The sequence below is a fragment of the Protopterus annectens genome, chromosome 2.part1 (genome assembly GCF_019279795.1).
Source record: "Protopterus annectens isolate FY-2018-M chromosome 2.part1, PAN1.0, whole genome shotgun sequence".
In the NCBI taxonomy this organism is placed as follows: domain Eukaryota; kingdom Metazoa; phylum Chordata; order Ceratodontiformes; family Protopteridae; genus Protopterus; species Protopterus annectens.
Window position 1 is genome coordinate 1,603,971,622 of NC_056729.1, and position 27,862 is coordinate 1,603,999,483.

At 39.9% G+C, this 27,862-nt stretch overlaps 1 protein-coding gene across 1 annotated transcript in view; it reads left to right on the forward strand.

Moving 5' to 3' along the window:
* The window catches only part of SLC2A1 (solute carrier family 2 member 1), a 582,025-nt gene that overhangs the window by 222,953 nt on the left and 331,210 nt on the right, over window positions 1-27,862 (forward strand). Inside the window, exon 2 of the mRNA XM_044063044.1 lies at window positions 19,850-19,945. Coding sequence (XP_043918979.1) covers window positions 19,850-19,945 — 96 coding nt within the window. The remainder of the gene's footprint in view (window positions 1-19,849; window positions 19,946-27,862) is intronic.

Below are 27,862 nucleotides of genomic sequence, written 5' to 3' on the forward strand. Positions count from 1 at the left end.
ATATTCACTGTTGCAGTCCTGGTTTACTTCCCTCCAGCCCCCTATTTGTTTTTCTTTTACTATACCTCTACTTTCTTTTACTATGCTTAAAAGCCTTTTTGGTGTATTTGCTTTTGGTTGGAGGTATATTTTTGTGTTTTTTAATTTTATTTGCTCCCCATTAGGGGGGTACCTGACATCTTTGGCAAGAAAAGCTGTTGTCATGGCGTTGTATGCATGTTTTGTACCCCTGATGACCTGATGTCATGGAAGAAGGGACAGCAACAGATGCAGGACCCAAGACTTTGTTAATCAGGCTGACTGAGGGCAACCTGCCAGCATATAACCCAAATGTAATGACTGCAACAGTGAATACACTCGAACATCTACATTTATGGTAAGTGTACACAACTGTACTTTATGGTGCCTACTTTAAACTATTTTTATTGTCTGTGACTGTGTTTTCTGCACTGTCTATTTACAGTACTTGAACAATTTATAACATAGGCTAGATTCAGAGTTGCTGAATGTAGACTGTTTGGTATTTTCTGAGCATTAAAACCAGCCATCTTACATTAGGTGGGCCCTCCTGTACCCTTGTGGCAGAAGAGTGTAGTCAAGGACCTATCTGAGATGGGGATTGTTGGAAAAATGGCTCAGTCTTGGGCTTTCCTATTGGTTGGATTGTTTAAAAACTGTTTTACTTAACTGATATATATGCACAGCATTTGCACACAGCTATGCACCCTGCAGCAGGGGTTAACACTGCCATGTATAGATGCAAATGCTTAAAAAGTCAAATTTCCCTAGATGACTGCTAGGGAACCCTCCTAAGCTTCCCTGCTTCTCGATGAGCAACTCACTTGCTCACTTCTGCCCAGAGAGCAACCCAGATGTGCATTTGGAGGAACTGGCACAGGTTTCTGACATCCTGCTTGGTATTTGTTTTTTGTTACGTGAGAGAGATTAGCTGATTTTACTAGTTCTACAGCAGAACCTAGTCCATCTAGCCCAACCCCACCACTTATTACAGAACACACCTGACATAATGGAAGGTCAGTTTCAAACCGTTTTTCCAGCCAGTCAGATTGATATGTGCATCCTGAGAAAATGTAGCAATTGCCTCATTTATATAGACAACCTATTACTCTTAAAACATACAAATACAAAATGTGAGAGATGTATCTATGCTATAAATCTGGAATCAATGTTCTCTCTCTCTCTCTGTCTCTCACATAACAGACCAAATACCAAGCAGGCTGTCAGCACCCACACTTCACCTTCCACACATACCAAACACACAACAATAAACCCACATACGCAGAGGTACTCGATAGAAATATAATAAAAGAGCAGAGACCTCCCAAGCACAAACCTTTTGCACACAATACGGTCCCAACAGCACCCACTACACATAGTAACACGCACATCAGTGTCTCATCCAATAAGCCCCTAAGGCAAAACATATCTAAACCAAATGTCTTGGTCATAGACAAGTCCATAGTGAGACACACAGATGTCCCTCTCACTACTCACTAGGCTGGACAAGGAGAAGGTCACTGTCAGCTGTTTGTCTGGTGACAGGATCCACCAAATCATGCACTCACTCAAGTTTCTTAACAACAAGTACTGTTATGACTGTCATAATCCACGTTGGAGTGAATTACTTGACCTCACTGGATTATACAGAGAGAGAGAGAGAGATATGATTGAGCTTTCGGTCCCATGTAGGTATGTCCTTAGCCTTAAGCAGCATTCTTCATTCAACCAAGATGACGCTACAAGGCAAATAAAAACTGATTGACTTAAACACTTGGCTTAATTTCTGGTGTCAATCCAGGGGGGTCCAGTATCTGACAACATGGGGTGATACGGTCTACAGACCGTGTTGCTTTGCCAGAGATGGTCTTTATCTGCCACTTCTAGGCTTTAGGTTGCTGTGCTTAAATATCAGTTAGTAAAAGACTTTTTAAACAATCTAACCAATAGGAAAGCCCAAGACTGATTCCATAGTGCCTTTTTAGGCAATGTCATGAGAACAAAATTCCTGATGTAAAAATATTGTCTAGAAAGAAACTCAGGGTTATGCTGCTTTATGCTAGGAGTCCAAATCAGGATCTGCACTCACTGGAAGCAGTTCTTACCTTGGAAGATGCTGCTGTCTGAGCAGTCACAGAGACATGGTTCAATGCCTCAGTGAGTACCATGGCCATACAGGGCTATAATGCCTTCTACACATTCAGAACACAAAACGGACATGAAAAAATGAAGGGAGGAGGAGTAGCCATCTTCGTTAAAGACAAATACACCTCAAGACTAGTTAAACAGTACAACTCCCTTGAGTTACTCCAAGTCCAACTAACTGCAGGAAAGAACTCACCCCCATGGAATTGTTAGCTATAGATCCCCCCACCACGAACCACAAAAATCACACAGCCTACCTCGACCTACTTGAGTCACTGCCAGTACAGAGAAATATCCTGGTCATATGTGACTAATATTCTTCCATAGACTGGGTAATATATTTGAGCAGAAAAGTGCTTGCCCAATGGTTCTTGGCACAAGTGTTTTGGAGCAGATAGTCAGCACCCCCACAAGGGGCTCTAATATCCTTGACATAGTGCTCACCAACATGGGGGATAGCTATACCACACCATGTGTGGGGCCCTCCCTGGTAAAGTCCAATAGTAAATCAGGCTTGTTCGAAGTAACAATTATACCTGACCCACCCTCACGAGCAAAAAGGTTAAAAAATGTCTGCAGTGCAAACTACAGCCTACTGAGTGATGGCATTGATAGTTTCTGGACCTCCTGTCAATACTGACAGCAATGACCCCTATACTGAGGTGTACACAAATATTTTGTAGAAACACCTATATAAATGTATAGACTCAGCCATACAGGAACAAATCCAATCAAAATCTTCACGAAAAATTAAGCAACTCTGGTGGACATCCAGAATAAATAGATTATATAATAAGGGAGAGAAATTGCTATAAAAAAACAAGAGGGAATGGTCCCAGCAGAGGAATAACACCCCCCAAAGCATACACAAGCAGATTAGACATCTTGTAAAGTCCTCTAAATCTATTTATGAAAGTAAATTATCATCTCTAGCCAAGGAAAACTACAAAGCATTCTTCAGCTATGTCTGAAATCTAAAAGGGAAGGCCCAGCTTTGTGCTGAACTAGTTGTGGAGGGTACCACTCATACTGAACATGAGGATATCACCAACCTGCTAGCAGACAGGTTTGGTGAAAACATCACCCCCCCCTCCATCTCCATCAGTCATGCCCCACACACCTGTCACCAGTCCTCTGCCTAATATCTTCAGAGAGCAAGTCATAGCCGCACTCTCGAAGGCCAAAAACACAGCCTCTATGGGACCAGACAACATACCAGGCTGCTTATTAAATGGTCTAAAACAGGAGTTAGCAAAAACACTGAGCATGCTCTTCAGTCTCAGTCTAAGCATTGACTTTGTCGCAGCTGAGTGGAAAACAACAACAGTAATCCTCTTAAACAAAGGGGGGGGGTCCCTCAACTGACCCCGGGAACTATAGACCCATAAGTATAACCAGCGTTATCTGCAAGACCATGGATAGAATCATCATGGACCTTATCAATAAGGATATAGATGACCTTCAACTCTTGACCTGACCCAGTTTGCCTTCTTTAAGGGGAGATTTTGCCTGCTAAACCTTGTGGACTCCTTTTAGAATGTCACCAAGGCCCTGGATGAAGGCAAAACAATTCACACTGCCTGTCTTCACCTAGCCAAGGCATTTGGCAGAATCCCCCACTGAGAGATCATTGAGAAACTTACCCGGCTTGTGTTTATTTATTTATTTTATTTATTTCCAGTTTGATAACCGGGGAAGTCCACTGGGCTCGAAAGCCCGTTTTCAGTGGAGGCCCGGGGAGAAAAGCTCCATGATAATACAATGAAGTAATACATTGCACACAAAAATACAAGCATACATTGATGATAATACGTTGAACACAAAAACACAGCAGAAAGAGAGTAAACTAATACATTATTCACAAAAACACTCAGAGTTCTAATAGCACAATATTTTAACAATTCTTCAAAGATGAGGTACATTAGGCAGTATACATAAGAAAATCTTGTTTTTATGCAACTATAATGTTAAGTGGAGAAGTAATGAAGAAGTAAAATATAGAATGAGTTTGAATGCAAGAGCAGGAATGCATTGGAGAAGTGAAGGACAGGCAAAAAGTTAAAAGGAGAAGAGAGGTCAGGAGGAAGATGGCAGAAAAACAGATAGAGTAGTGATCCTTTTATGATAGAGTTTAACCCTTACATCACAAGATGGGTTGCCAACTGGTTCACAAACAGAACACATACTGTCAAAATTGGGAATGCCACCTCTACTAGCAGATCTGTTACCAATGGTGTTCCACAAGGATCTGTGCTAGGCCCCTTACTGTTTGTTTTCTCTTTTTCAAAAGTCCAAGCAAAGATAGATGGCCTATAGCTGACCAAGTTTGTCGATGACTGCAAACTGTGTGTAATCATTGAATCTGCGAAATATGTCAACATACTACAAAATGGGACAACAAGTCCAAGCAAATGTAGAGTAGACACACCAATTTAATAAAAGCTTAAAGCTTAAAACTTGAAGCGCTTTTTGTTTGCACTCATGCAAACTTCATCACAAACACAGAAAATGAAAACATGCTTAAATACACACTTGATCAAAAAACGCGGTATGATTAACTGTTAATTACTTAATTAACCATTAACTTGAACTACATGAAATCTATTTCAAAAGCTATAATAAACTACATTTTGTACAGATACTATGTTTTAAACTTCATAAATGCAAATGCATACAAAATAAAGCATTAAATTATATAAACAATAAACTGAAAAACCTTGTTGACACGAGTTCAAATGACCTAAGCCACTACGCCGATAAACAGCAATGTTGCTGAACAATTAAAACAGTAATGTTCAACTTTAGTTTTTTAATACTGTTTCATCTTTGCAGACTCTCTAATTTGAGAACACTACTAATAGAGCAGGACTCATTGAGTCCTGGAACATTATATGCGTTAAGTTTGATCTGCCACATTAATTCTAATTCTTCAAGCTTGAGAGGGAAATGACCCCCTCTAATGTCCTGCAAAATATTGTCTATGACCATAAATTTAAACTGATGGTCCACATTTAAATGTATATGCTTTGCTAATGCATTATCAGACTTGTTATGGCTAATAGCATATAAATGCTTGTACATTCTGTCCTGGAGTCTGCGCTCCATTTTGCCTACATAGAAGGCAGGACAGCATGTACATCTAGCCAGGTAAACTATAAGCCTAGAATTACAATTAAATCTTCCTCTTAATTTGTATTGTTGACCATTCACCACGAACAAATTAACTACTTCCACATGTTTACAATAGTTACAGTTCTCACATTTGTTCATTCCAACTATTCTAGAAACTTTAGTGTGTTGTTTTTCTAGTAAATTTTTGAGATTTCTTCCACGTTTAAAAACTATAGTTGGTGTACTACCAAATTTATTAAACAGTGTTTGATTGCATCTGACCAATTCCCAGTTTTCACGCACTATTTTAATACAAAGATTGCTTTGTGCACTAAATGTAGTTATAAGTCTACAATGCAATATTTGATTATTGTGTGGAAGAGACTCACTAGAACTTGTAACCACTGGCACATCCAAAACCATTGATTTGATTTGCCCTTTTACAAATCACCTCCTCAATTAAAGAATCCAAAAGGGATTCTGGATAGTCACGATGTAAAAAAAGGTTTTTAAGAAACATACATTCCCTTTGAAAGTAGCTAATTTGCCTACTGCAAACTACTGGCCACAAAGACCCAGCTATCTGCAAGGAAAATACTGCAAGCCCTGGGGTTCATGGCCTCCTGCATTCTACTAATTCCATATGCAAGACTGCATATGAGGAAACAACAATGGTATCTAAAAAGCCTATGGTGTCAACATTCTCAGGACCTAGAATCAATGATTCCTATCATACCTTGTCTAAAGACAGAGTTTCTTTGGTGGGCAGAGGCCTGCCACCACAACAAGGACTGCCATTCACTCTACCCCCTGCCACCCAAACCCTAAAAACAGACACATCAGACTATGCATGGGGGGCTCACTTGGCAGGGCAGTGCATTCAGGGCAGATGGAACCCGAGTCAAATGCACCTGCATATCAATCAAAAAGAAATGTTATCTGTACAGAATGCTCTGACAGCCTTCAAGGACCACATTCTTCCAGGACAATTATTGGTAAAGACAGACAACACCACTGTTATGTGGTACATAAACAAGCAGGGGGGAACCCACTCATACCCTCTCTGCAGACTAGCCATGGCTCTGTGGGACACAGCCTTGAGCTACCAAGTGCATCTACAAGCTCAATTCCTGCCAGGCAAGCTAAATAGACTGGCAGATGACCTTATCAGAAATCCAATGGACCCACATGAGTGGAAACTGGAACCAAAGATATTCAACATTTTGAGAAACAAATGGGGGAGCCCAGAGATAAAATTGTTTGCCTCCCCTCAGAACTACCAATTGGACAAATTCTGTACAAGGACCCCCCACAGACAAGCTTGGAAAGTGGATGTCCTGTCTTTCATCTGGAAAAACCTATCAGTTTATGCCTTTCCCCCTCTGCCTCTCCTCTCCAAAGTTCTACTAAAGATCAAACAGGACAAACCAAGGACAATACTCATTGCACCAGACTGGCCATGCCAGCACTAGTACACCCCCTCTTGGGTCTATATTATAACAGTGAAGTCTTACAACTTCGAATGTTATAATATCGAACCCAGTAGAGCGAACGCTGGAAATAGCAAAGCTGTAGAACACTGATTACTTTTCTAGGGAAAGTATTCAGTGGGCCGCTTCTGCAGCTTCGCTATTTCCTTGACTGTGGAGCGAAAGTTACGGACCGGGTTAAGGTAAGTGTGCGAACGAAGGTGAGTGTGCGACTGGGCACAGGTTAGGTAAGTTAGGGTTAGGGCGTGGGTCAGGTAAGTGTGCAATTGTGTGGACATGAGGGTTAGGGTGGGGTAGGTGAGTTAGGGGAACGGGTAAGGTGAGTGTGCGATAGTGACGGACCTTAAGGTTAGGGTTGGGTTAATGTAAGTGGATAGCTAGTGGTGCATGCATAGTTTAGTGTAGGGATTTGTGAAGTGTGTGTGTGTGTGTCTGTGGATTATTTATTTTGGTGTGCTTGTGTTGTGTGTATGTTTGTCAGAACAGCGAATGTTTTCCCTGGGAAAAAAAATCGCTATTCTGACTGTTCGGTTTTCTGGTGTTTCACTCTACTGGGTTTGATATTGTAACATTCGAAGTTGTAAGACTTCAATGTTATAATATAGACCCCCCCCCCCTCTTGCGCAGTGTGTCACTGCTGGAACCATGGCACCTGCCTCAGACCCCTTCCCTGCTGTCCCAGCAGGAGGGCCAGATTCTGCACCCCCAGCTTCAAACCCTGAAACTTGCAGCCTGACTAATTACCTGAGCTCTCCGTTACCATCCCTCAGTAAACAAGTGATGGATGTCATTCTGAAGGCAAGGAGGCCTAGTACTAGAAAATCCTATGCTGAAAAATGGAAAAGATTCTGTTCCTGGAGTCAAACTCAGGGGATGGGCACAACAGTGCCCAATTTACCGCACATTCTTCAATACGTAACTGAGATGCTTCACAAGGGCCTTTCCTTTTCTTCCATTAAAATTCATGCCTCAGCCATTTCAGCACATTATAATACAGAGCCACCCCTCTTCTCTCATCCACTGCTGAAGCAATTCCTTAGAGGGGCCAAAAACTTAAGACCACCCGAAAGAGCCTCTACTCCAGCCTAGGGCCTTAACTTTGTATTGGAAAAGCTTACTCTACCTCCCTGTGAGCCAGCTGCAAATGCAGAGTTAAAATTCCTTTCTTGGAAAACAGCCTTCCTTCTAGCCATCACTTCAGCAAGAAGGGTGTCTGAATTACAGGCCATCATGGCAATGGAGCCTTTCATCATCTTTCATGCGGACAGGGTGCCCCTCAGGAGCAATCCTTCCTTTATGCCCAAGGTGGTATCCAGTGTGGCCCTTAATCAGTCCATTCATTTGCCAACCTTCTTTTCTAATCCACAGAACAAAGGAAAATGAATACTGTGCTCCTTGGACGTGCACAGACAACTTAGATTTTACTTGGACAGGACTAAGTCTCCCAGGAAATCTGAACAACTATTGGTTGCATTTGCTGCAGGGGCAGACTGGAAGGCCATTTCAAAGCAAACCAGTTCTAAGTGGCTAGGCCATTGCATTCATTTCTGCTATAAGCACCATGGAAAACCTACCCAACAGGTGATAAGACCACATTCCACCAGGGCTGCATCTACCTCTACAGCCTTTCTCAGAGGTGTCCCTACCAGGGACATCCTAGAAGCTGCTACCTGGAGTTTTGTACATACCTTCACCAAGCATTACCACTTGCCAGTTTTTTTCTAAATCCAGAGCTGTTTTTTCCACTGCAGTCCTGCAGGGCCTAATAGCTTGTCCTAATGCTCTCTAATTGCCTCCTCCCATCCTTAGCTTTGGGAATCTACCCAAATGTAATCACTGCAGCAGTGAAATATAAAGAACATAGTACAGTTGTGTACACTTACCATAAATGTAGATGTTTGAGTGTATTTACTGTTGCAATCCTGGTTACCCTCCCTCCAGCCCCCTGACTACTATTGTCTATACCTCTCCTTTTGTTTACTATACTTAAAGCTTTCTGGTGTATTTTCTTTTTGTTGGAGGTGTAACCTTGTATATAATTGCTTCCCATTATGGGGGCACCTGACATATGGGGCAAGAAAAACTGATATAATGGCATCGGCTGCATGCTTTATACCACTGACTACCTGACGTCATGGAAGAGGTGACAGCATCTGATGCATAAATCCCAAGACTCTGGTATTCGGGCTGACTGAGGACTACTTGCAGGCAGATAACTCAAGTGTGATGACTGCAACAGTGAATACACTCGAACATCTACATTTATGGTAAGTGTACACAACTGTACTTTCTGGATTATAAAGGTATGCTCATCTACAAAGTCATGAATATGAACCAGAATACTTTTCTTGCTTGTAACATGCTTTACAGTGTTGCAGCACACTGTGAAATGTGCTGAACATACTTTGGCATTATGTTACTGACATATTGTACTGCTATGTATTTAAATACAGTATGCGTGGTATATCTCATGTATAAATTAGAAGGTAGTGACACCCCCTCTTTCTTACCAGCATACATTATAGCAAGTAAAACAACAATGCATGTTAGTTGTCTTGACAGTATATTTGCTTTATTTACTATTATTTAATTTGAGGGTTATACTGACAAATCTTATGTTCAGCAAAACCTATACAAATTCTTGTTTGAAATTCTGTGACATTTTGTCCTCATATTAGGGCCACAGTGGTGCAGCAGTTAGCATTGTCGCCTCACAGCAAGAGGTTCTCCCGTTCGATTCTTGGCTGGAGCACTTTCTGTGTGGAGTCTGCATGTCCTCCCCACGGCCAAGTCACATTAAAGACATGCAGGTAGGTGTGTGCGTGAATGGGTGTGCCTTCTTTAAAGGTTGGGTGTCGGGCTGGCAACTCGGCACTGTAAAAACCCACTGCCAATCATTAGCGGACCGGAATTCCGCTGTGGCGACCCCTAACTGGGAAAAGCTGAAAGACAAACCATCATTCCAAAAGAGTTGAAAAACATACAAAAAATGCAGTTTAATGCATGTTTTTGAATTTGGAACTGACAAAAATGTGCATTGCCTTTGCTGTATTTCTAGAGCTGACCTTATGCAGAGGCAGGTAACGATGTGCAGTGCACTTTACAATCACTGACTTATCTGACTGGGTTAGGGGAATTTCTTGGCAGAAAAACCCTCATTCTTAATTCATTCTAATGCATATCTTTCTGTGGATTTACAGTGTTTTATTGTTATGGTCACTAATCCCTGCAGGTTGACTGCATCTTTTCCTGTATCGACAGGACATGGACTCAATGAGAGTATTGGCTCAAGGTGTGCGTCCCTCCATTTGTTTTTGTCTTCATGGACTTAAAGCCATGGAACTTTCTCTATTCTTATATCAGACATCTTAACATCTGTCATGCAGTGCAGTTATTTCACTGTCTTAGAGAACGATTATAACTGGAAATAAAAATAGTTGAGAGGATGTGCCAAGAAAGTATGCAGCAGGGTTGGTATACAAGAAAGATGGAGGACTACCCCAGTCGTGTGGTTTAGAGGGATAACAAATAGATTATGACTCAGACAACCCAGGTTTGAATTGTAGTTTGAGCAGTGGAATGGCTGTGGCAAGGGAGAATGGGTTGAGCAACAATTGCCAGCTCACCCATTCTGGGTGGATAGGTGTGCCCACTGCACCATTAACCCAGACCGAGGATTGGGGTACTGCAACTAGCAACTGTTGTTTCCATAAAATACAATGGTTTCTTCCATGAGCTATCTTGGGGCAGGGGTACTATAATAAGTCATTAGCAACTGTATCAAGAGAGGTTAGATCAGGTAAGGGTGGGGTGTCTGTATGTCTAGACAGACTGGCCAACTTCCTAGTTCCTGACTCTTATCTTCTGGAAATTTATTGACTGAGACTCTCTCCTCAGGCAGGAAATGACTGGGTCTTAACAGTCTTGCCCTGTTTGGAAAACAAGTGTACCTGGCTGTCACCTTATTTGGAGGAATGAATGGTGTGATTGTGAATAGGAACTGGAGTAACTGGATGGAGATCGTGAATGAAAAAAAAAGAAGTAGGATAGTTTACTGCACCTGGAAGGGTCTTCTTACAAACACTGGCCTGCTGTTTAACATGCTAACTGTCTGTTCTAGCTATCCACTGTCTTCATAGAATCATCCACTTCATTTTTGCATCCCTGCTGTCATTTTTATGATGTAATATTTATCCCTGGGCCAACCGACCATCAAGCTTCCCTAAATCCAACTTATACTGTCTGATGGTAAAGGCAATATCCAGGCAGTCGTGAGGATGATGTGTACCCCTGCTGGTATCTCAGCAATGAGATTTTATTTCCAGTTTTATAATCTTACCCTGCCCCTGGTGGTGATGTTAGCACTTGCCTTACTCCAAAAGGCACCAGTATCCCCCACATGCACCAACAGGGGCTGCTGTTACCAGTTTGGACAGCCCTGCCCACATCTTCCTGGCACCAGTTCTCACATCATGATGAACCTCTACTCTTTAGCTGAGGTATTGTCATCATTACCGAGATGCAAGCAGGGTGGTATACCTTCCCCCAGAGATGGGCTTACTCACCCTCTCTGCCTGCACTGTCAAATGCCCGGGTCACCTGTCAAATTAATGTTCCCTGATATATAGATGGGCTTACCCACCATCCCTGCCTGCACTGTCAATTTTAATTGCTTGTTCTTATGCAGTACCTTAAAGGTAGGAGTAGCGTGATGCAGTACTTAAGAGTTACTGTGCATTACAGTACTATGCTCTTCAGTTTGACTCCTGGTTGCGATACATTCTGTGCATTCTTTCCAAGAGTTTTTACTAGAAACTCAGGTTTTGTCCTATTTACCAGACAGATTGACAATGTTCTCAGACAGATTGACAGTGTTCCGAATTGCATGACAGGTTGAATACATCCACATTGGATTGAGGGAATGGTTCCTGACATCTTTCTTAACATATAGGCTTTGCCTGAGTTGCTGTTCTGAACAGGCAAAAGCAGATGCTGGAAATGTGTCAATAAATAACCCTTTGTAAATAAGTTACCCATAAAATTCAATATGTATTCACTGTTTCAGTTTTCAATAATTTGTAATTATCTGTAATAAACTGGTATCCCATACAGGATTGGTTCTTGTCTTACATGCGTGGAAGATGTGGGTCTATAGCTCTCAACTGTCCAGATTTTTGCAGAATGTCTAGATTTTTGCCTCATGTTTCTGGTCTGCTCTTCATAAAATTTGTGTTTTTCTAGGAAATTCATTGAGGAAAGAAGTCACTAAATAATGACAGACATTTGAGTTTAAGGCTTCATATCTTTTAGAAAAACGCATGCTAACACAAAACCTTTTATTCTAGCAACATTCTAAGTGTATAAGAGCAATATTTAACATCTGTCCCTACTTTTATGCCATTGTCGCCCCATTATTTTTGGCTTTTTCTAAATTTCTTGCACCAAGAGGTTTAGAGATATGTCTGGTTCCCTTGCAAACCTCTCAGCTCTCCCTATTTTGGAGAAAAGTTCCTATTTTCAGGCCTGATTTAGGATGTCCTTATTTTTGAAGGTATGTCCCTATTTTGGGGCTTTCCCTTTCACACAGTTTTCAGAATCACCCCCATCACATGTGATTTTTGGGGTTGTCTAGTACATAGAAAACCACACCACATGACCAGCATACTAGTAGCAAAATTAAATTAAAGAAAGAGGGCACACATCTTACAACTCCCTTTTCTGTAGCACAAATAAATGACCTTGTGTGGTAGAATTTTGCAATATGGTTATCTACAGAGTTCACACTGTCTGATAATGTGCTTACAGTTTTTTCTTTCTGAGTAGTATCCCACATTCATACTGGAAGAGGGAACTGCTATGTGTTATTTGGTATTGAAATTTTATGCCAATCAGACATCTAGATTTTTAGCTGGATGTTCCTATTTTCAATGTTTGCAGGTTGAGAGATATACTGCCTTGTCACTCTGAATGCAGGTATTAAAAACAAAGAGAGTGCTCCTTTTAATAAAGTTACATATGAAATTCAGCATATATTCACTGTTTCATTATTCAGCCGTTCTTGACTGTGTTTGGTAAAGTAAATATAGAGCCATTTCCTTTGAAAAAGTTTATACTGAGTGTTATCTGAAAATCATACTTTATTATGTTTAACATCAGATGCATGTCCTAATGATCACAGTACATAGGTCATTCATTTGTTCAGTCTCTAATTGCCTTGCACAATATTGTTTATAATCACATGCTTATATGTGACCTTCTTTGCCCAGAGAGTACAGCGAAGTGTCATATCTACAGGGTTACATGTGCTCATATAGTTCATTATGCAAGCACTATAGATGGTTTGGAAAAATGGATACCCCATGTACTCTTACCAGAACCTACCTTTAGACTGCATATAGTGCTTGGTTAACAGAACTAGTACTAACGTTCTTTGATCTGTTTGGACATTTCTGGATGTTCTTCGTGTTTCACTGTTGCAGTCATTACATTTCGGTAATCTGCTGGCAGGTTGCCCTCAGTTGGCCTGATTAACAAAGTCTTGGGTCCTGCGTCGGTTGCTGTCCCTTCTTCCATGACGTCAGGTCGTCAGGAGTATAAAACATGCAGCCGACACCATTACATTAGTCTTTCTTGCCATGCGGTGCCCGAAGCAGAAGCAGTTCGCAAGTGCCAGTCGGCCGACTTCTGAAATTTTCGTTTTCGAGTTTCAGAACCGAAGTCTTCAACTAAAAGCTAAGTACCCCATTGGGGAAACTTTTTCTTTCTCCTTACCGATGTCAGTAAAAGTTAATAATTGCATTACTTGTGGGAAGCAAATACCTCATAAGGATTTTCACTTGTACTGTATTACTTGCCTAGGCCCTGACCACAGCGTGCCTTGCTGTCGGCTTTGTGCTAAATTTAATCAGCGCACGATTAAACGTCGGTATATTTTTGCTTCTAAATATTTGGGCTCAAGATTTAACTATCCAGAAATGTTGTAGTCAGATTGCTAACCAGAATACCTAAAAAACGCAAAGAAAAAGACAGTCAGACCGTCAAGGTCCAAAACCGACAACGACGCTTCTCCTAAGCCAGTCTCCGGTTCACCGGTACTCAGTGAGGCGCTTTGCAGCCCCTGATACCCGCTACTTTTGATTCGCAGGCCTCTACTGAGACCCATTCAGAGTCCGGTATGCCGCGAGATGCTTTAAGTATTGAACCCACGGATGTCTCTACCTTAGATGGGTCTGGAGCCGCTGTGCAGGCACCTGTTTCTGAGGGTGTTTTCAGGCCTAAAGATTTGTATATTAAACCGACGCCATCCTCAAAACTAAGATCAAAATCTACTTCTATGTCTAAAAAACCGACACTTTGGCCACGTGTACAGGCCCCAATGCCTAAAAAACAAATGATCAAAATGGCTGATGATTTAATTGCCTTGATCAGGGGTAGCCATCCCCCTCCTGCTAAGAGGCCTAGGCAAGGCACTGACTATGAATCTTCAAATCAGGTTTCTTTTTCTTCTGATTCTTCCTCTGAACAGGATTTATCTATACCTACTTATGAGGACTCCGATGCAGAAGATTCCATCCCTTTTGCTTCTCCCCCTGGGGATTTCTCTTTTGGAGAAACTTTACATACCTTAAGGGAACACTTACACTGGGAAAGTCAGGATTTCTCTGAATCTAAAAAGAGACTTAGGAATTTTCTTCTTCTTCCTCAGCATAGACCTTTGGCTATACCTCCTGTTCTAGACATTGTTGATGATGTTTTTTCAGAATCCAGTATGACTCCTGATTCTCTGCCTCCGGCTCATAATAAGCCAGACAGATACTACAGGGTTCCTGACTCCCACAAATTCCTTTTCAAAAACCCTACTGCTGATCCTGAAACCATTTCTCAGGGTCCCAAGGGTGTTAAGGCCTCTACTGCTAAAAATCCTACCCCTTCTGACAGAGATTCCAGGGCACTGGATAGATGGAGTAAGAAGGTTTACACATCTGCAACCTTGGCAATCAGGGCTTTAAACTGTCAATTTCATATGCTTAAATATCAACAGCATGTCATGGGTCTACTTAAACAGAAAATGATGTTGATTTCTGACTGTGTGGAAAATAAAGAGTTGCAGGATTTATTACATTCAGCTGAACAAGTTGGAAGACATACTTTGCAATGTGGTTTTGATTCTTTGGAGGCCTCTTGCAGGGCTGCTGTAACTGGATATGTGATAAGAAGGCATGCTTGGCTCAAAGAGAAAAATCTGCCTGACCATGTTAAAGCAAAACTGTTGGATGCTCCTTTTCAACAGGACAGTCTCTTTGGTAATAAGGCTGAAGAAGTTTTAAAAAAGATGGAAGATAAAGCTAAATCTATGCCAACTGTGAAAGATTTCTTACAAGTGCAGCCACCCAGATTTAGTAGGCACTGGTCTACTAAGAACTGGTCCTTTCCAGTTCCCTCAAGAGCCGCTCAAGTCAAACCCAGACATTCCAAAGGCTCCAGGTTTCAGTCACAAGAAACTTTTAGAACAAAACAATGGGGTGTCTCCACCTCCAAACCTGGAAGCAACAAGGCACCTCCCTATGGTAAACAGTTTCAATGACTTTCCTCTACAAACACCAAGCACTTACCTTTTGGCCGCCCCTTTGGGGGGAAAACTGGCACTTCATGCATGAAACTGGCAACTGATTACCCAGGACAAATGGGTTTTAAATATAGTATTCCAGGGATACAGATTTCATTTCCACACAATGCCAATCCCAAACGGATGGCCAGATCTGCCTCCAAATCAGTGGGCAGAGGCCCAGAAACAAGTTCTGTCCCTCATGAATATGGGGGCTATTCAACCAGTACCAGAAGGGGAAAAGGAACAAGGTTTCTATTCAAGACTTTTCCTGGTACCCAGAAAAGACAAATCATGGTGTTCAATTCTGGACTTATCCATTCTAAATACATTTTTGGACATTCCAAAATCCAAGGTGCTGACTCTTCAACAGTTACTACCTATGCTAGGCAAAGATGCCTGGTTGGTAACTCTAGACTTAAAAGAGGCTTACCTGCATATCCCAGTCAGGGAATCTTGCAGAAGATACCTCCGCTTCAAAGCAGGCTACTTGCACTGCCCTTTGGCTTATCTACTACGCCCAGGGTCTTCACAAAGTGCCTGGCACCAGTAATTGCATTTTGCAGGCAAAAAAATATTCAAATTTATCCATACCTGGACGATTGTCTAATTCATGCAGAAAACAAGGACACTCTTCTAAAGCATCTGGCATTTGTAAAAAGGGTTCTAGCTTGTCTAGGGTACACCATAAATGAAAGAAATCACAACCCTCTCAAAAAATTACATTCCTGGGTGCAAGCTTGAATACAACTGCCCTGATGACTTACATTACACCAGAAAAGCAAATTCAATTGATGGCTTACTTCAAACAGGTAGCCACAAAAACCCAGCTATCTCCAAGACAAATTCTGCAAGCCTTGGAGTTCATGGCCTCCTGCATTCTTCTAATTCCATATGCAAGACTGCATATGAGGAAACTTCAGTGGTACCTAAAAGGTTTATGGAGTCAACATTGTCACAGCCTGGAAACAATGATTCCTGTTATACCTTACCTGCAACTAGAGTTCCTATGGTGGACAGAGGCCTGCCACCAAAACAAGGGACTGCCATTCACTCCACCCCCTGCCACCCAAACCCTAACTACAGACACATCAGGCTATGCTTGGGGGGGGGACACATCTGGCAGGGAAATGCATTCAGGGCAAATGGAGCCCAAATCAAATGCACCTACATATCAATCAGAAAGAGATGCTAGCTGTACAGAATGCTCTGACAGCCTTCAAGGACTACCTTCATCCAGGACAACTACTGATAAAGACAGACAACACCACAGTCACGTGGTACATAAACAGGCGGGGGGGGGTACACATACCTATTCCCTTTGCAGACTAGCCATGGCATTGTGGAACATGGCCTTGACTTATCAAATACATCTATAAGCTCAATTCCTGCCAGGACAGCTAAATATTCAGGCAGACGAACTAAGCAGAAATCTTATGGATCCACACAAATGGAAACTGGAACCCCAAATTTTCAACATGTTGACACACAAATTGGGGAGCCCAGACATAGATCTTTTTGCCTCATCCCAGAACTATCAGTTGGACAAATTCTGCATAAGAATTCATCCCAAACAATGCTGATACGATGCTGTATCATTCAGCTGGAAAAACCTATCAGACTATGCTTTTCCCCCTCTGCCTCTGCTCTCCAAGGTCCTACTAAAAGTCAGACAGGACAAACCAAAAATGATTCTGATTGCTCCAGACTGGCCTCAACAGCACTGGTACCCACTCCTGTGCAGTGTGTCACACCTTCCTCCGTGGCACCTGCCTCAGACACCTTACCTACTGTCTCAGCAGAACTACCAAATTCTGCACACTCAGCTCCAAACTTTGAATCTTGCAGCATGGCTAATCAACTAATTTCACCCTTGGCATCTCTCAGCAAACCTGTGATGGATGTCATTTTGGAGGCTAGAAGGTCTAGTACTAGACAATCTTATGCTGACAAATGGAAAAGATTCTGTGTCTGGAACCAATTACAAGGAATAAGTACAGCAATGCCCAATATTCCTCAGATTATGCAATACTTAACTGAGATGTTTCACAAGGGCCTGTCTTTTTCTTCCATAAAAATCCATGTCTCTGCCATTTCAGCTCATTACAACACAGAAATTCCCCTCTTCTCTCATCCTCTGCTAAAGCAGTGTCTCAGAGGGGCCAAAAATTTAAGACCTCCCAGGAGAGCATCAACTCCTGCATGGGACTTCAAATTTGTTTTGGAAAAACTCACTCTACCTCCTTTTGAGCCAGCTGTTACTGCGGACCAAAAATTTATCTCTTGGAATACGCCTTTCCTTTTAGCAGTCACTACAGCTAGAAGGATTTCAGAACTATAGGCTCTTATGGCAGTGGAGCCTTTCATTATTTTTTATCCGGACAGGGTGGCTCTCAGAACCAGTCCTTCCTTTATGCCTAAGGTGGTATCCAGTGTGGCTCTTAATCAGACCATTCATCTACCAACTTTCTTCCCCAATCAACAGAACAAGGGTGAGCAGATTCTGCATTCATTGGATGTACACAGACAACTTAGATTCTACCTAAACAGGACAAAATCTCTAAGTAAATCTGAACAACTATTGGTGGCATTTGCTGCAGGAGCAGAGGGTAAGGCTATTTCAAAACAGACTATTTCAAAATGGATAAGCCATTGTATTAGTTGCTGCTATATGCACCATGGTAAACCTATCCCTAAGGGGATCAGATCTCATTCCACCAGGGCTGCATCTACTTCTGCAGTCTTTCTCAGAGAGGTTCCTACCAGAGATATTCTAGAAGTTGCTACCTGGAGCTCAGTTCATACATTCACCAAACATTACCATTTACCTCTCTTCTCTAAATCCAGAGCTGGCTTTGCCACTGCTGTCCTGCAGGGTCTTATAGCTGCTCCTAATGCTGTATAAATCCATCCTCCCAACCATAGCTTTGGGATTCTACCTAAATGTAATGACTGCAGCAGTGAAACGCGAAGAACATAGTACAGTTGTGTACACTTACCATAAATGTAGATGTTCGAGTGTATTCACTGTTGCAGTCCAGGTTACCCTCCCTCCAGCCCCGTTTTTCTCTAACTGTACTTCTCCTTTCTTTTACTATGATTAAAAGCCTTTTTGGTGTATTTGCTTTTGTTTGGAGGTATATGTTTTGTGTTTTAAATTATGTATATATATATATATATATATATATATATATATATATATATATATGGGTCTACTTCATAAGATCGACAGACCATTTGATTGACATTGATTTGGTTGTCAGCTCAATTGATTGACAACTAGTATTCAAGGCACTTAACAGAGATTTTCCCCCCTCCCCAATGTTGTGCGACCCTGGAGTTGTTATATATAGGTAGGGGGTGTGTGAGTGGCACAGCCCCCCACCTAATTTCATTTAAAATGTGTAGTTTTTCTTGTATTTTCATGCTTTTAAATGAAAATAGCTGGGGGGCTGTGCCCCCCCCCCACCTATATATAACAACTCCAGGGTCGCACAACATTGGGGTGGGGGACAAATCCCTGTTAAGTGCCTTGAATACTGGTTGTCGACCAAATGAGCTGTCGACCAAATGAATTTCGATCAAATGGTCTGTCGACCATATGAAGTAGACCCATATGTGTGTGTGTGTGTGTGTGTGTGTGTGTGTGTGTGTGTGTGTGTGTGTGTGTGTGTATATATATATATATATATATATATATATATACATATATATATATATATATATACATATATATATATACATATATATATATATATATATATATATATGTATATATATATATATATATATATATATATATATATATATATATATATATTTTGCTCCCCATTTGGGGGGCAGCTGACATCTGGGGCAAGAAAAACTGATGTAATGGCATCGGATGCATGTTTTATATCCACCTGACATCATGGAAAAAGGGACAGCAACTGACATAGAACCCAAGACTTTGTTAATCAGGCCGACTGAGGGCAGCCTGCCAGCAGATTACCCAAATGTAATGACTGCAACAGTGAATACACTCTAGCATCTACATTTATGGTAAGTGTACACAACTGTACTTTTCAGAAGGTATGTCACTTAAAGATGCATGATAACATGCCAATATTTGATGGTACTTCAAATAATTTTGTCATAACTGTTTATAAATCTGAATAGTTATATATGTGTGCACATCTGTGGATCTTAGTATGTCAATCTGGTAATTCTTAGGAAGTTCGAGTAGATAAGGTAAAAAAATGTTGTTACAGCAGACAGAGGAATTCCTTATTTTCCTTCAGGTTTGATTGTGTATCTGCTTTTGTGCATGCTTCACAAGTATATCAAGACAAATGTTGTAGCTTTCCTTTGCACCAGTTTGCAGAACCAAATGCTCAAGGACACCATGCATGCTTATAACTTACCTGCTTATTAACAGTGTTATTTTGTTGTCATATGCTGACATGTTTATGCAACAGCTGATGTTCTTTTCTTTTTACAGCAAATAACAGCACAGCTAATATTTTGTGTGTCTGTGGCAGTAATCGGGTCTGTGCAGTTTGGATATAACACAGGTGTCATCAATGCACCCCAGACGGTAAGAGAATTCTCCACTTATGTTTGTAGATATAAACATTGTTGACAATGTATAGTAAAACATGTACAATGTATAGTAATTTTACTCTCTGGGTTTGTTATATTTGCATTAATAGTTTTTAAGTTATTTTCTGCAGCAGTTAATATTTTTGTGTGTTTTTTCGCCCATTTGCCTGTTGTCAAGTTTATAAGGCTCTGCCAGTTCATTCTCCTATGATATATTTTTTTATTATTTTGCTTTTATTTATTTGTTAATTGTGTAAGCCCGCTGAACACATGTTCCTCTTTTCAGGGGTGACCTAGGAGGCCTGCATGATGTAACATTTTTGAGCCAAACATTGATTTCTGGGATACTGAGTGGCAACCTGATTTATCCAAACCACGTCAATATGCTAGCCTCCATGTGGTCAGAGTCTGGAATTACATATAAAAATATTTAAAAGCCTGTAAATAATGCCAGAGTGCTGTTAAAGTGTAGGAAACATCATTCCATGATGAATTAAACATGTTTTTTGAGTCTGTGGGTGCGGTACTCCTTTAAGTGACCTGCTGAGAGTCACACATGGGACAAATGGAGATGGATGGAATCAAACTCCAAACTGCCAGAGTCAGTTAATTAACAGCTCAGAGCCTTAATCATCTATGCTAATTGCCAGGCCCCCAGTTCAGGTGATGAGCGACTTCTGGATGAGCTGTCACACAGGCAGCCATGAGGCTGGTCTGTGTCTGTGCCAACAACCCTTCAATGAGAACGCATTAAATAGGCCATAACCCCTTCCCTGGGTTGAGGAATGAGTGTCTATCATCACCGTGAGAAACATAGTACCCTCATTTATGTGAATGCCTTCCTGTACATACAATAACAGCTACCGCCAAAATGGATTGGTGGCTGAACACCTGTCCTGGGCTGTCACTTGCAGCTTTGCCCCTTTTCCAAAGGATTTTTAACATTGAATGTAGCCTATCTGTTCCTTCACTCTCCAAGGAAAAGCACATCTGTATTTCCCATACCAGCTCCAAACATACAGTAGAGTCACTAACCAAACAAAGCAGGAACAGGAACAACTCACCAAGCCTAGACCCAAATCAACGCAAAGTTAATTAAAATCCTAAAATATTCAGCAGTGAATGTCTGTAGACCAGCTTTCAAAGGTAGTTGGATCACGAACCATGCAATACAAAAAATGCCAGCTGAAAAATACAAAGTCCTTCCTTCGGAAATAAAGGAATAGTAGACCAGGTAATTCCACCACAAAAGCTTTAATTAACAAACACGAACACCAAGCGCTTTCGCCTGGACAATTCCAGGCTTTTTCAAGGTTGAAATGCAATTATGGCCACACTGTATTTATACACTAGTTGATCGGCCAATTAAACCATTAATTTGGCAATTAAAATGAAACAATCAACTCTTAAAGTGCAGTAGTGCCAGAATTCTATTAGCGTTCTACTTCACTTGAACAAAATAGTACCAGTAAGTGTTAAATCACAACAAAATCAAGTTGTAAATGTAAATAAAAATTAATCTTTTCTAATTTCATTGTGGTTAACTTGTTGTACTAGTTGTTCATAAATAAATAAATTTATATGATACTTAGGTATCCGTCTGCTAAAAACACATCAATAAAAATGACATATCTAAAAAAGTTTTTTAACTATAAAATGTATACATATAATTGTTAAAAAAGAAGATAAGTAACAAATATTTATAGTCTTTGTTACACTAACAATTTGCTTAACATTAATGCAAAATTAATTCATTTATATTTAAAATATTTTTAATGCAAATAGTTAGATCTTTTTATGAGTAAGTTGGTATTATGTATACTTCTTTTTTTTTTTAAAAAACTAAATGTAAATGTGCTCAGATGTTCCTAAAGGTTAGTAAATGTAAACAACACGTAAAAAACTTAAAATAATTCATAATTTATTTCTTCTCATTTTCAGTATGCTGTTAATACTAATGCTCTCATTCATTCCTGGCTTCCTTGAAGCATCTAATTTAATTTGCCAAGTTAACTCTCTAGTTTCCAAGTAGGTTTCCCAGTCACCTCCCCTGGGGTCACTGGTAACTCGTTCCAGAACAAAAAATTTTAGACACATGTTGTCACATGTAAGAGAGTGTTTGAAGAAAGCATTAGTGTTCTTCTTTTTCTCAATTTCATATACGTGTTCGTATATCCGTTTTTTAAGCGTTCTGGTGGTTTTACCTACATAAAAACCATGGCAAAATGTGCATGTACCTAAATAGACTACACCCGTTGTATTACAATTGTGGTGCCCCAATGCTCTCAAGGTGCAATTCCTAGCTGGAATAAAAATTTTTTCAGCATTTAATAAATACTTGCATTGTCTGCACGCACCACATTTAAAAGTCCCATTCTTCCTATGGGAAGCCATGGTATTGTTAGTATTCCTTGTGCTGGAATTCCGTTCCAGCATTCCTTTTAGGTTAATATCACGTTTTCTGATAAAAGTTAATGTATTTGGTATGTAATTTTTAATGTCTTCTTGTGATGTAAGCATAGGCCAAAAGGCTTGTAAGGTATTTTCAATAAATACTGCATCTTGAGTATAAGTATAGCTGAAACTTTTCTGTGTGTCATTATTACCTGTACTGTTATTACTAAAAGACGAAAGACCTTTGCTGAGCAAGGGTGGGAACTTAGAATCTCTTTTTTCTATTATCTCTTCTGTAATTGTGTTAATTAACTGAGATGGATAACCTCTTTCTACAAGCATACTAGTTAAAGTTGCAGCCTCTTTCAGAAAGGCTTCCAAGGTGCTGCAAATTCTCGATGCTCGAATCAACTGACTCCTTATAATTCCCTTTTTGGTATAAAAGGGGTGAGAGCTCTCAAAATGTAGAAATGTATTGGAGTATAAAGGCTTCCTATAAATGGTTGATTCAAAGTGTTCTCCTTTGCTATCCTTAGTAAGGAGGATGTCCAAATAGTGAAGTGAGTTGGTACTGAGCTCATAAGTAAATGACAAAAAGTTAGTTGTTGTATTAATGTATTCAAAGAACTCCAAAAAGCATTCTTTAGGTCCCTGCCACAATAAACAAATGTCGTCCAAATATCGCTTGTAAAAAAGAATGTACTGTTTCCATTTAGATGAGTGTATGTAAGTTTGCTCCCATTTATGTAAAACAATGTTAGCATAGGATGAAGCACAAGGGGAGCCCATGGCTACCCCCCTTCTTTGCCTGAAATATTCTCCATTGAAGAATATATAGTTGTTATTGAGAATTATTTCCATAAATTCTGTCAGTAAATTAATCTGATTGTTGCTTAAACCACTTAAATTTGTTAAGATGTCAGAGAACCAATCTATTCCCATGTCATGAGGTATGCTTGGAAAAAGTTCTATTACATCTATAGTGATCATCAGGACGTCCTTATTGCAGATATTAAGTGGGATACTAGCCAGGAATTCCCAAGAATCTTTGCAAACATAAGGGAGCTTAGAAACTACTGGTTTGATTTTGTATTCAACAAATTTACCTAAAGGTTCCGTGATGCTGTTTGCTCCAGCAACAATTGGCCTAAATTTCAAGGGAATAGTTCCTTTATGGACCTTAGGTATGCCAAATAATATCGGAGTTTTAGGATGTGGTACATTCAAGTAGTTAAATAGTTCTTCATTTAATACCCCTTGAAGCAAATGATCTTTTAAAATGTATTTGATGTTAGCTTGGGCGACATTAAGTTCATTGACAGAGGCCTGCTCATAAGTATTAGAGTCCTGTAAGATGTCATGCATTGCAATATCATAGTCCAGGGCCGTCATAAGAACCATCCCACCTCCTTTGTCCAGTTTCATGACCCTAATTTTTTGTTCTTTTAACAAGTTCATAGCTTCTACCAAATTGATGTTAAAATTGGGTGAGGGGTCCTGCCTGTTTAATAAGTTAACTCTCAATGCGTTTTCAATGAGTTCTTCGAAAATTTTTAAACTCGGGTGTAGGGGTGGGTTGAAGAGACTAGACCTGGCAATGCTGTTACTTGCAGTATGCTGTCCTTTGAAAAAGAGAGAAAGATTAAGGTTTCTAATAAACAATTTTAGTTCAATCAATAACTTAGGAATATAAGCAGGTCTAGCTGGCACATAGTTCAGTCCTTTAGTGAATAATTCAAAATGTACCGAAGTAATTTCCAAGTCAGTATAATTGTAGATGTTGAAATTGTTTGATGAAACTATAGTGCAATTAGTATTGTGAGTAGAATTCAAAAAAGCATTGCTGTTAATATCCATGCCTAATTGCGTGCCCTCCCCCATGCTTGCTGGTATGGGGCATTCATATTCCTCCCCATTGGTCTGCCCTGGGGAAAATAAAAACCCTGTAGAGAATTGTTATTCTCTTTTTGTGCTAGTCTTTCACTCCTTCTTAAAGGTTCAGAGTTTTGTACATTTCTAACATTCTGACCTTCGTTTCTTTTCTCGTATTCAACTTCACTAGTTCCTACAACTTGATTCTGTTTAAGTCCCAAAGGATAAGCTCTCCCTTCTCTGTATTCTAAAAGGTCTCTGTCTAACTTTTTAATTTTTCTATCAATAACTTTCTGACAATGTTGGTCATTTATGTGAATGCCTTCCTGTACATACAATAACAGCTACCGCCAAAATGGATTGGTGGCTGAACACCTGTCCTGGGCTGTCACTTGCAGCTTTGCCCCTTTTCCAAAGGATTTTTAACATTGAATGTAGCCTATCTGTTCCTTCACTCTCCAAGGAAAAGCACATCTGTATTTCCCATACCAGCTCCAAACATACAGTAGAGTCACTAACCAAACTGTAGTCATCAGGACTTTAGTTTTTTATGTCAACAGAGCTGGCATAACAGGATAAAATTAACTTTTCGAAAAGACATGACAGATATGTTTGCTATGTCCTATTTGAAACATAAATATTTAAATATATAAGAATGCAGTCCTGTTTTGGGTGCGGTGATGAAGATCAGCTGATATTGTTTCTATGTATTTAGTGTGCCTATATCTGTAGTATGGAATATTCACCTTTAAGTAACCTAATGATTCATTTAAATGATTGGGGGTGTTTGAGTTATTAATGACTTATAGCTTTTTTCTTCTTCAGATTGAGGATGGTTTGGGAAAGTTATAAGGCATTTTTTCTCATCTGCACTGCTGTCCAGTGGTTATATTTATTGGATGTTGTGATTTTTTATTAACAATTTAGATAACGGGACAGATTTGCTGATATTTTCACTGTGAATGTATTTCTCAGGGTCTACATGAAGTCAACAAAAATGACTTCACTTGACACCAATTTATTAACTGCAGTCTTTTGAAACAATTTTGCAGCAAAAAATTCTCAAAGTAGGACAGGATAAGAAAGAACCCCACTGTTTACTGTGCCATACACTGGAAAATGTAAAAGGAAGAGAGATTTTGGAGAGGCAAACCCTATACATTCCCAAGACTGGAAATCCTTCGGGAAGAAGGAACACCTTGTAATTCCACTTCTCTGAGACTTTGGGGAGCATCTGTTAGCTGTCATGTATGACTGGGATTGTTGTAATAGTGCAGGATGCATACCTCCCCAACAAATTTTTTTTATGAGTGTTTATTGTTTGCAGTGGGTGATAATATGAGTCTTAAAAGTTGAATTTACAGCACTTTTATTACTACGGCATTTGATTATTGCAGTATTTAGTGAGGTGTGACTGATAAGATGTCTTCTGAAGTCACTTTCAGAAATATTAGGCGCTCCCATTTCTTATCTACATTTTAGATTGAAGTTCATATAACACTTCTTTGGAATCTCTATACACCAATTTCGTGTAGTTAAATTTGTACATATTAGGTGCATATTAACCATTAAATTTGTACATATTAGGTGCATATTAACCATTACATTTGTACATATTAGATGCATATTAACCATTACTGAATGTTTCACAACATATTGTGAAAATAAGTAAAGACCTCAGCTTATTTTAGCAAGTAATTGTTTACTACTCTCCTTCCCTACTAGTTTGCTAGTAATGTATTTTATTAAAAGTAAATATTGCTTGGCATTATAAAAAAATTTTACTATACCTACCTGTCAGAATTCTTTGTGAAGAATCTCATATGCACATAGGGTGTGCTGTGTGATTGCTTAATGTGCTATTTGACTTATTTTATATTATTCAATACACTTAGGAAATGGCTTCTGATAAGCTTGCCAATAGTTATACTTTGTACTGCAAGGCACTATTTAGAAACCTGAAATTGTCCTTATATGAGCAATGTTTATGAGCAGTTTTTCTGCTTATGTAAGGATAGGCTTCCCTGACACCTGTAATGACGTTAGTTCACTTTAAAAGAATCTGTTCAGCTCTGCAGCTGAGCATTTTTATCCATTAACCAGGCATCACATTTTTTATATTTTCAAACTGTTGCAACAAACATTTTTTTTCTTTCTGCTCACACACACACTTGAAATGGATAATAAAGTTGTGTGACTTGAAAAGACAGTAGAATTTGCTTTGTCGATTAAAGTACATTGTAACAAAGACCAGATGTTTTACACACTATCTTTGCTATAATGGCGGACTTTGCTTTTCAAGAGTAAAATGTCCAGAATCTCTGTAGTCTGTGCTATTCCTAACTGGCCATCCAGTGGAAGGTGTGCATTGTAGCCACATTTCAGCATCCCTTAGAGGTAGCCAAGTCTCACCTCCATGGTGTCTAACCTCTGCATTTGTAATAATCCATGTTTTGTTTTCATTTTTAATTACATTTCACCATCTGTTGATTCTCCTGATATGCTTTTATAGTTTTTCCTGCTGTTTGCTCTGCACAAGTGTTTTCTACATCCATTCAGATGCTTTTTCATAATTAGTGTATTCCCACAGGCTCTTTTGGTTGTAGCATTAGCCATGCTAACTAAACATGTGTCTATTGTTGCAAGAAAGTACTTCTATATTGCACTAATAACACAGGAATTGCATCTAGATAAAGGGATGTCATAGTCCCCCTTTACTCAGCCTTCATCAGGCCACATTGAATACAGTGCCTCCTTTGACATGTGTCTGTCCATATACATGGAATGCCTACAGTGATACCTTACTAAAAGGATAAAAGGATACAAGGCCCAATCAGCATGTGTACATGGACAGATTCAGAGTACACAGGTCACTTCTTAGAAGTCTATAGGATACCTGTGTCTGGCATACACAGCATCCTCTAACCCATTTCTGATGGTTTTACAGCACATATTTAGGTCAAATGGCATTAGAAACACCCAATCTAGGGATCTAAGCCTCATCTTCAACATCAACAGAATGGTTTGAAGGGACAGGTGCACCTTCCAGAAGATATTGCTGCTGTCTGTACGTTTGTTGCTAACGTAGATCGAGACACCTCCACCTTTGGGCCCCAGTCTGTGCTGTTGTTGGTCTCAACGTGTAGAGGGCACTATAACCTTCCACTGCCAGAGTACTTTCTATGGCTTTAAACCATGTCTCAGACATGGCACAGATGTCCACATTTTCTTGAGTGAGGAGGGCTTGAAGGGTATGGAGTTTTTTTGTTTTGGCTTCTAGCATTGAGCAGTGCACACCTTAAAATTGCTTGGAGACTTTTTCACTATGTTGGTAGTTTTGTCTTTTTGGCATTACCTAAAAAAGGTTGTTGCAAGATAGAAAGTGGCTGTAGTAATAGACCCAAATTGGGGTTCATCAGTGTATGCCGAAGGACATGAGAAGAGTTCACTGCAGTGTGATAAACAATGTTCATCTTTCTCTTAGATGCAGACAGGTCCAATTCCAAGGAGTCTGGATAAGTCTATATTTACAAAAAAGAATGCAGTTTCTGAAGTTGATTGAGCTTGTCAGATGTGCATGTTTTTTTTTTTCTAAAAATGTTCTTTGCATAGTCAAGAATTTTGATTGGTGGGGTAAATAGAGTTC